Source organism: Euleptes europaea, chromosome 1 (assembly GCF_029931775.1).
Source record: "Euleptes europaea isolate rEulEur1 chromosome 1, rEulEur1.hap1, whole genome shotgun sequence".
NCBI lineage: Eukaryota > Metazoa > Chordata > Lepidosauria > Squamata > Sphaerodactylidae > Euleptes > Euleptes europaea.
In genome coordinates, this window is record NC_079312.1 from 71534628 (window position 1) to 71545226 (window position 10599).

Here is a 10599-nt window from a genome sequence, read left to right on the forward strand (position 1 = left end):
ATAATGCTTCACATCTAAGATATTGCACTGGCTGAGGCCTTTCAGAGCAGAATGATTGATTTGACAGAACAACCTTTGCATCAATTAATGCCCCTATTTAGAGATTCTGTATGTTCCATTGTTGTCTGAAAGGGGCCGGTGCTTTCCAACAGCTGTTATGTGCCATTTGTTTCGGTACATCATAAGAGTGTGTATACAGAAGACCGGAGGAAGCCCACAGAGACTTTCCTTTTCCTTGTTGTGATGTGTTAATAGCATCCCCTAAATTTGTAGGAGGAAACCAAGGAAGTGCAGAGAGACAAGCTGATTTCAGTATCTCTCGAGTTAGTAACTTGCTTACTCCCCCCCCCCGCAGCTGGTAATTCAATTATACAACGCTGTAGCAACGGCCATGAGCATAGATGGCTTTAAAAGGGAATGAGATTTATGGGGGATAGGTCCATCAGTGGCCATGAGGTCTAAAATGAGCTTCCACAACCAGCTGGGTGGCCTGTTTGATGTATGGAGAGCTTCACCTTACTGAGACGTCCTTCTGGGGCCCTGTAGCTTTCGAATGTACAACTGGGCACCTTGCACAAGCAGGCTTTTTGCTGATGGGGAATGGGCGTATGCGTGTTAGCAAGTGTGAATGAGTGGATTACATGCCTTGAATCTGTATTTGGGAGCAGGGACTCGGTAATAGCAACCTTCATCGAGGTTTACAGAACTCAAAATCAAATGACTGAGATTGTTCCTACTACATCGTGCTAAACCGCGTTTTCTGAGAGCTCCGGGCATTAGTGCCTAATGCATTTGAGTAAAGCGTTCCACCTCCGGGGAAGCGTAGGTTTAATACAGGTCAGTCATGAGTGAAGGCTGTAATCATCAGATGTCTGTTCGGTGGCCTGTGCAGAATGAGGTTAATGTGGCTGCTCAGTTCCCAGTGGAACTGGCCCCAATTAAGCTGGGAGAGGGGGCATTTGAAGTGAAACCACGGAAGGAGTGGGAGCCGGGCACCCTGGCTCTTTCGGCACTCTTCTGGGACTATAGATGGCTGGGCCTCGGAGGCCCTAAACAAGAGAGAAGCCCCCTTAATCAGCACACGGCGAAATAACGATGCCACAAAGTTAGACACAGCAAAGTTAGGCGAGCTTTTTCCTGCTGTAAAGAGCTTTGCAAGCAGATTCACGTCCCCAAAGCCAGATGGTCTCCAAAGAGCAGCCTGCTCTCTCGGTCTCATTCATGTCTACTGCAAATTGAATTGCTCAGCAAATTAGCTCTGGGGGAAACCTCCTGGAGCAGCGGCAATTAGGAAGCAGGCACCTTCCCCTGTAGAAAGGATCTTAATGCAAAGACAGGAGCCTTTTAAAGGCAATCTGATTCATTGTCATACAGTTGTCACCAGTCCTACTTAATCCTACCCAGCCGGTTCTTGACCTCAACCTTGGAATGCAACAGTAAAACTCAAGGGAGGTGGGGGCAGGTTTTGTGTTGTTGAACACCTTAAGGAAGCCATAGGGTTCAGAGGCTCCAGAATGATGGGAGGCAAAAGATGTCAGCGGAAATGATCAAAGGATAACCACAAACCCTGGCCTGCGCAAGTGTTGCGTGTGCTTGTGATTATCCAGCGAGCAGTCACACTTTGAAGGGAAGAGCCACTTTTCTCTGTGTTAGCTGAAGTTCAAGACTGGAATAAAGAGTGATTTGAGGGCCAGCATGGTGTATAGGGTTGCCAGCTCTTGGTAGGAAAATACCTGGAGATTTTTTGGGCAGAGCCTGAGGAGGGAGGAGTTTGGGGAGGGGAGGGACTTCAATGCCAAAGAGTCCAATTGCCAAAGTGGCCATTTTCTCCAGGGGAACTGATCTGTATCGGCTGGAGCTCAGTTGTAATAGCAGGAGATCTCCAGCTAGTACCTGGAGGTTGACAATCCTAATAGTGTTGTGGTTGTTCCCCCCCCCCCCGTTCAAATCCCCACTATACTGGGAAGGTCACTGGGTGATCTTGGGCCTGATACACTCTCCCAGCCTAACTTACCTCACAGTGGCTGTTGGTGGTGGTTGTGAGGATGAAACGAAGAAGGAGAGAGCTGTGTGTGCCTCCGTGAGTTTTCTTGAAGGAGCAGCAAGATGAAAATGCCGTCAATAATATTTTTATTAAAATGAGTGGAATCTCATTTGATGAACCATATTTGCATAATACCACGGGTCTCGTTTCTGTCCTTTCTGCAGCATTGTCCACAATACAGAACCCTCCTGCTCAACAAGGCCGTCTGAGCAGACTTCATCACGCTTCAGGCTACACAAGTCTTTCTGCTGCCACACTTTCCTGCTGCTGCTTTGGCTGTGCCCTGACCTGCCTGCTGCCAGTCATCACTTGAAACCATCCCTGCCCCCCATTGTGAAAGGCAGCCCTTTTCTAGTGACCTGGAATGCACCAACAGCTCGATGTTCAGCCTCCTTTGGTGTGCCACTCCACTTGGACTCCTATAACATCCTGGTGAATTCTCAGGAAGCCTTTGCAGGCGGGAACATCACCATCTTCTACTACGACCAGCTGGGCTTGTATCCCTACTACTTGGAATCAACTGAACCGCCCACTGCTGTCAATGGCGGCTGCCCTCAGAATGCCAGCCTGACAGAACACCTGGACAAGATGAGAGGGGACGTTGCTGCGGCCATTCCTTCGGAGTCCTTTTCAGGCCTTTCGGTGATCGACTGGGAAATCTGGAGGCCCCTGTGGATACGAAACTGGGACAAGAAAGCTATCTACCGGAACATGTCTCTCCAGCTTGTAAGGCAGAGGAACCCCGGCCTGACTGAGGACCAGATTGTAAGGAAGGCCAGGTGGGAATTTGAGACAGCCGCAAAAAAATTCATGTCTGAGACTCTCCAGTTGGCTCGGTCTCTGCGCCCCGGTGGTTGGTGGGGCTACTACCTCTTTCCAGAGTGCTATAACTACCACTACCTGAATAACTTTGAGAGCTTCACGGGGCACTGCCCTCCACTGGAGCTGCAGCGTAACAATGAGCTGAAGTGGCTTTGGGAGCGGAGCAAAGCTCTTTTCCCTTCAATCTACGTGGAGGAAGTGCTAAGAAGCTCCATGCAAGGGAAGAAGTTTGTCTGGGCCAAAGTGGGGGAAGCCCTGAGAGTGGCTGAGCTGCCTTCCTTCCAGCATTCCCTCCCTGTCTTTGTATATGCCAGGCCATTCTACACCTACACACTGAAGGAGCTGACGCAGGTGATGCTAGGGCTGTTAACGTCTCAGGAAATTTCTAGGGATTTAGAGGCAGAGCCTAGGAAGGGCAGAGTGGGAAAGAGCTCAGAGGGGTTGTGATGCCATAGAGCAGGGGTGTCGAGCATATGGCCCGTGGGCCGGATCTGCCCCCTTGAGAGCTCTTATCCGGGCCACAAGTCAGCTGAGGCAGCCACCCCTCCCCTCCCCCTCACTCTCAGTCTGGGCATGGCCCAGTCTGACCAAGTGACATTTATATCATATCTGGCTCTCGTAACAATTGAGTTCGACACCTCCCACCATAGAGTGTACTCCTGCTATAGAGCATAGCTGCCATAGAGTGTACCTGCCAAATCTGCCATTGCTTCCAGGGGAACTGATATCTGCACTCTATAGAGATGAACTGTAATTTCAGGAGAACTCCAGGTCCCACCTTGAGGTTGGTAACCATAGGTGATGTGCTTGCCCTGCTCTAGCTTGTTCCAAAACTATCCATAGGAACTACGCTTTGAGCCCAGTAGACTTGCCGGACAATCAGAAATTCACCTTCAGAGCTGAAGTCATGCTAAACTAGGACAGCAAAGTGGTCAAGCTTACTGAAATCTTACCTCTGTCTAGGGTTGCCAGCATGAAGATGGCAACCAGCTGGAAATTCAACACGGGGCTGGTGGGGAGAGAGAGACTTTGCTGGTGATGTAATGACATCACTTCTGGTGTGACTGGAAGTGAGGTCAGCGCACACCAGTGATGCTCTAGCGTTTGGCCAACATCGCTAGTGACACACCAATGTCAATTCAGTTGCACCAGAAGTGATGCCATTGCATCGAGGTGCTGACAATCGCCCTTCTATTCCCCCCCTCCCATTTTCTCCCAGTTGAGCAGCAACAGGAAGGGCCCACTAGGGGGGTGATGGATCCCCTGCCCCCAGCAGGAACCTGGTAAGCCTAACTCCGCCACAAATGTACTAGGAGGCTGCTGTCTCTTGGCTTTCCATCTGCAACTGGTGATGTTGATACTAGCCTCCCCCTTACAGGTTTGTTGTGAGAACTGTGGCAAGATAAATGTGGATGAACATTGAAAGAGCTGCTACAGAAGTACTCCCAGAAATGGTTGGGTTGAATTGCAATTCATGTAGGAATTACAGGAGTGGGGGCTAATTTTGTTCAGACAAAGAATAAAATGCAATAAGAGAGAATAGTGCTATTTTTGTCCTGACAGTAGAAGGACTTTGCGTCTAGTAACATTTTTAAAAAAACTTTCTTGCTTTAGCTTGTGATCATCACTATTCAGTGCTTACTGTTAAATCTGATACTTGTAGATCGTTTAATATCCACACAAACATTTCACACCACTGGTTCTTGTAGGTTATCCGGGCTGTGTAACCGTGGTCTTGGACTTTTCTTTCCTGACGTTTCGCCAGCAGCTGTGGCAGCAGGCATCTTCAGAGTAGTAACACTGAAGGACAGTGTCTCTCAGTGTCAAGTGTGTAGGAAGAGTCAGAGAGGGGTTGGGTTTGAGCTGAGTACTGTCCTGCAGACGCAATGTGCTAATCATTGTCCTGTAAGTATCAAGATAATGTACTAATGATAATGTACAAGATAATGTACTAATGTACTAAGTACTTGATACTTACAGGACAATGATTAGCACATTACGTCTGCAGGACAGTACTCAGCTCAAACCCAACCCCTCTCTGACTCTTCCTACACACTTGACACTGAGAGACACTGTCCTTCAGTGTTACTCCTCTGAAGATGCCTGCCACAGCTGCGGGCGAAACGTCAGGAAAGAAAAGTCCAAGACCACGGTTACACAGCCCGGATAACCTAAAAGAACCAATGAACTCTGACCGTGAAAGCCTTCGACAATATTTCACACCACTTTGCTAGTAATGCTCACTGAGGTTTTCTTTACCCCTGATTATGTGAAGCATAAGTCTGTCTGTGTGAGTAATTCTAAAATATTTGGGGCCTGACAGCAGGATTAGAAATCTGTTAGAAATCTTAATTTTTCATACTGGCAATTTCAAAAAAGGATGACACTATTTTAAATGTGCATGCTGCCTTCTGCATGCTTTTCCATTTCACATTAGGGTTAAGAATTTTTTCACTAGATTGAAATTGATGAGCGGTATGATTTGATGATAAAATTACCCATACACGCACACACAGGCCTGTCTTCATTTGTCCTCAGCAATGTATATTCAGCATTAAATGGAACTGACATTCTGATGTAAAAAGCAAAGCCAAAAAATACAGGCTCATTGAGAAGGTTTTGGTTTAGCCTGCAACCTGCTTCTAATTTTTTGAAGATCTTGGGTTTCAGTGAAGAGATACAGCTAGATTTGAGCCCAGTGGTGCCTCAGCGACCAACAAGATTTTCAGGGTATGATCTTTTGAGAGTCAAAACTCCCTTCATCAGATACTGACAAAGGGAGCTTTGACTCTCAAAATCTCATACCCTGAAAATCTTGTTGGTCTCTGAGGTGCCACTGGGCTCAAATCTAGCTGTTCTACTGCAGACCAACACAGCAACTAGTAAAAAGAAAGGAGTTCAAATATCTCATTAACCATGGAATGTGTGGCAGTGAGGTCTATGCTGTACATTTTAGTGGCCCAAAGAAGGAACCATGACCTTTTCTTTGGAAAATCAGCATAGACAGTGAAGGCTGTCAATCCTTCTTAACAGTGACCTTTTTTTCCAGTGGGGGAAGTGAATGCTGGGAATGATTCCTCAATCCTGCTTCTTGAAGGTGGGCCAGAGAATATATGAAATCAGGGGGCAAGGCAAAACAGGGGACTCAGTCCTTACTTCTTTCTCACTGGTGCTTCCACTGAAGATGGACATTTGAGGAAGTGTCTTCTGGCACTCGTCCCCAGGTGCCACCCACTTTTGCCTGCAGCATCAGAACAAAGGAGACAAAGAACTGGCGCTCTTTCCTCTGCTATCAATACTCACAAGTTCACACACAAACCCCTCACTGCTTGCCTATGCTGGTGACTTCTGGAAAACATTTAGCAAAAAGCTGCCTCTATAAGAGAGCAATATGTGAATTGTCTATAACGTTTCTGAGCTTCAAGGGGAGTGGGGATCAGGGTAAGTTTCCTAAAGGTTCAAAATCAAAAGACCAACAGAAAGAACAAGTTCATAATTTTTATTTTCAGTGAGTATCACGATTTGTAAAGTATTTTTTTTTTAAAGTGGTTGATTTAATGCCCTTCCTGTATATGGAGAACAAAGAATAAAATGCAAGATGTCTGTCAGCAATGGCTTGGATATCATGTTCCTGTGAATTTTATGTGATGCTTTCTTTTGCTGTTCTAGACGGATTTGGTGTACACAATTGGGCAGGCTGCAGCCATGGGGACTCATGGCCTTGTGCTTTGGGGAGAAGCCGAGTATTCTCGCAACCGGGTAATTTAACAGTAGCTTTCGAGGCTGCTTTCCTAAGTTTCTCTGTTTCTCTCATCTATCTTGCTTACTGTTCAGCCTCAGGTTAACTGGCGAAGGGAGAAACTGTATCTTTGTATATTTACTATTTACTTGCAGGAAAAAAGCCTAGGAGGAATAAGCAACAGGAGGAGAGAGGCTGTGCTTTATTGATAATATTACTTCTGTGTTAGAAAAAACAAACTGTGCATCAGGTCCTTTCATTTATGTAATGTTGGAATTGCAGTCTTGATACCCTTTAAATCTGAGTGATCGTTTCTTTTTCATTACTTTGTTTTTCTTAACTTAAAACATTTCTATCTTACCTTTCTGTCGCACATGGACTCAAGAAGGTTATACAAAAATGAATTTAAAAACTAATAAAAGGTAACTATTAAGCACTAATAAATACTTACATGACTCTTACAAATCACCGGTGTCAACATCATCACCACGTTGTGGTTCCCAGAATTAAAATAATGAATTCAAAGCCCTGAACTATTCTGCGTTTCATAATGTCCTAAAATGTGACAATTTCTGACATGTTCAGGGAAGTGATTCTATAGCATTGGGGCCATCATCAAAATAGATTATGATCAGAGGAGTTGTGGTGTTGCACAGGGATCTATTGGGACAGATGGTCCTACAGAATAGAGGAAAAATGTGCCTAGATAGGGAATTCAAAAACAAAACCATTTCCTACTCCGGGCATTTCCCACCAGTTGAATGAATGACATTTGTGTCTAGGCCATTCAAACTGCAAGTAGGGCTCCTATGCTTCTCCATACTAAGAATTCCTTATGCATAGAAAACTATCAGAGAGAAAGGCTAAACTAAAGCCCTTCTCCCTGACATGTTTGTTTTCTATACGCAAGGCCTTTTGTGCATGGAGAAGTACTGGACCATATGACTTGCAGGTTTGGCACAGATTTTGCACTCTAATGAGAATTTAAAAGGTAAAGGTCCCCTGTGCAAGCACCGGGTCATTCCTGACCCATGGGGTGATGTCACATCCCGACATACTAGGCAGACTTTGTTTACGGAGTGGTTTGCCAGCACCTTCCCCAGTCATCTTCCCTTTACTCCCAAGCAAGTTGGGTACTCGTTTTACTGACCTTGGAAGGATGGAAGGCTGAGTCAACCTTGAGCCGGCTACCTGAAACCAACTTCCATCGGGATCAAACTCAGGTCATGAGCAGAGCTTGGACTTCAGTACTGCAGCTTACCACTCTGTGCCACGGGGCTCCTGAGAATTAAGCCTTTTTAATACAGATCTGCCTGCAGCCATTGTATGAAGGATGGGATTGAGTGGATGAATGTCGAGGCAGCAGAGGGACAGAAAAGAAGGGGGTGGGAAGAAAATTAGGATGGATCACAAGACAGGTATGAGAAGACAACACAGATCCCAGCATGAAGAGGAGAGGAGGTGGTATATATTCTGCAACAAGTGCAGAAGGCAGTGGCTGCTAACTCAGGCTTTCTAGGGTGATCATGGAGAATATTTGATCTTTTCTGTTAAGGTGGTGCAAACTGCTGCATCCACATTCTTCTCTCCAGAGCATGCTGTTCTGCCAAGCAAGGCCCTCTCTTCCCAAAGCACACAGGCTGGGCAAGAGTCTTGGCCTTTCTTGCAACCTTTAGCTGGTAAACATAGGTCATGGCTGAGAGGTGCAAGTTCTTTGCAAAATGCATTAAGAACATAAGAAAGGTCATGCTGGATCAGACCAAGGTCCATCAAGTCCCACAGTCCGTTCACACAGTGGCCAACCAGGTGCCTCTAGGAAGCCTACAAACATTGAGATGTGCTTGTTTTGGATCGAGTAGCCTTGGTCTCTGGGACATCCTTAGGGAGGAAATATTTTAGAGTTGATCTTCTGAACCAAGGGGGTGCAGAAGATCCGTCATGCTCTGCCAGTGAAGCCCCAGCCAGTGTCCAAGTGGGCCACGTAGTACCAGTTGGTTGCTCAGATACAGGCAAAAGGTTCTGGACTGGGTGGACCATGTTTGGAATATAAAGCATTTTTTAAAGCAATGGTACATCACTCAACACATAAATTGTGCTTTAAGCATAGTACTCGTGCTTTTTAAATGTAACATACAGCTGTGGGCCATGGGGACTGTAGTAAGGAAGTAGACCACACAAGACTGAAGTTCAGCCTCCCCTCTTCTACTGTAGACTATGTGCTACAAGGTAACTGGGGATTAAATTTAAAACCACAGTGCTCTTTCTCAGGCTTCCCATATAATGCTTGGGGGCCACTTCGGAGCAGAGATGGCCACTTTCCAAAGATTCTGTAGCCTTCAGTTCAGTAGGTTTCTAGTCTCAGTTCAGACAATTTTAAGTGCTAGTCAGATCTGGTCAACTATTTCTCTTTCTCTCTTTGAGGGTTGGTGTGAGTGTAGACAATGTCATATACTTTAATCGACTTAGCCTAGCATTGCAGATTTTCCCTGGCATTTTGTACCTCTCTGTTAACTGTTTAATTGTTCTTTCTCACAGGCCAATTGCTTGAAGATCAAAGACTACCTGATGAGCACCTTAGGCCCATACATAGTCAACGTGACCACGGCAACCAAACTTTGCAGCCAGTTTATCTGCAGTAGCCATGGCCGCTGCATTCGCAGAAGGATGGACTCTGATACCTACCTGCACCTCAATCCCCATTCCTTCCAAATCCGAGCAAACACAGTTGGCAACGGGATCCAGCTGTCAGTGACGGGAGCCTTAAGCCATCAGCAGAAGGACAAGATGAGGCAGGAATTCACCTGCCACTGCTACCAAGGCTGGAAGGGTGAAAGCTGCCATGCTCGGGGGAAGGGCATGAGACTGCAGACACGGGACTGGCACATCGCTGGGGTTGTTCTGTGGGCACTATTGGTATGGTGTTTGTGAGCCATTTGGACCAGTTGTTTAAAAATGTGAATTTTGTGAAGCCAACTGTGTAAAGTGACTCCCCCCCACCCACACACCAGTGGCCAGGGGCGGGGCCTGGCCACTCTAAGTGAATCCCACTTCCCTTTACTAAGTGGAGAGAAGGGAAGAGTGCTACAAATATGTTGTTTGGTGGCCAATGTCTTGTTAAATGTTCCAGCTGTGTGACTCCCAGAAATTTCCCAGGATACCTTCTCCTTTGGTGGCTCTCTGGGAAAGTGAAGTCATCTGGATTTTCCCAGTTTCATCCATAACCTATGCAGGATTCTATTCCTCCAATACACAAAGGATTTTTTTTTTTTCGTTTTAAAAGTATCTTCACCAGCATAACAACAGCTTTAAAAATTCAACCTGGTGCACGTTCTTAACTGTGACAAGAACAGTTGTTTTCTAATACTTGTTTTTTTAAAAAAGAAAATAGTTAATTTTATCTAGAGAAAATGTGGTATTTATAACAGTGAAAAAAGTATGCATTCACCTTTTACATGATCACAACGTATTTAAGAAGATTAATTTATACACAGAGCAAATGTTTCTCGAGGTGTCTTTCAACTGTGATGTTCTCAATGTGTATGTGTGTGTGTGTGTGTGTGTGTGTAAACTACTTTGCAATGGAAGGGGGAAATGATAGTTTAATTTTTAAATTAAATATTTTTTCATATGACTGGTATTGTCCTAGCACTTGATTCCTCTGAATTGCCACATAATGATTTCCTCTTATCCAACTTTACAACTGATCTGTTTAATGTAGTATTGCCTGCACCTCTCCCTCTCTTCTTCTATACGCAGGAATCTTGACAGGAAAAGGTAGCAAAGGAGGGATGTATATTCAGAACACAACTAATTGAAAACTGAGCTCAGTACAATCTGTTTGTTAACCTTGCAAGGGAAATTATTCTGAATAAAAATGCCTCCAGCATTCAGGCACAAAGCAAGTAGGCCAGATCTGGTTAAATGTCTGGTGGTATGTACTCACTCTACTTTTCTTTTCCATAGGCAGGGAGGGGAGAGTGTGCCTCTGCAGAGA

General features: G+C 45.5%; 1 protein-coding gene across 1 annotated transcript; it reads left to right on the top strand.

Annotated features, from left to right (window-relative positions):
- Positions 1-2203: 2203 nt before the first annotated feature.
- On the top strand, positions 2204-9533 carry LOC130475425 (hyaluronidase-4-like; the record flags this gene model as incomplete). Its single annotated transcript, XM_056847204.1, has 3 exons — positions 2204-3217; positions 6536-6625; positions 9141-9533. Coding segments are annotated over 3 exons (1497 nt in total), but the record flags the coding sequence as incomplete, so codon positions are not given.
- Positions 9534-10599: the final 1066 nt, after the last annotated feature.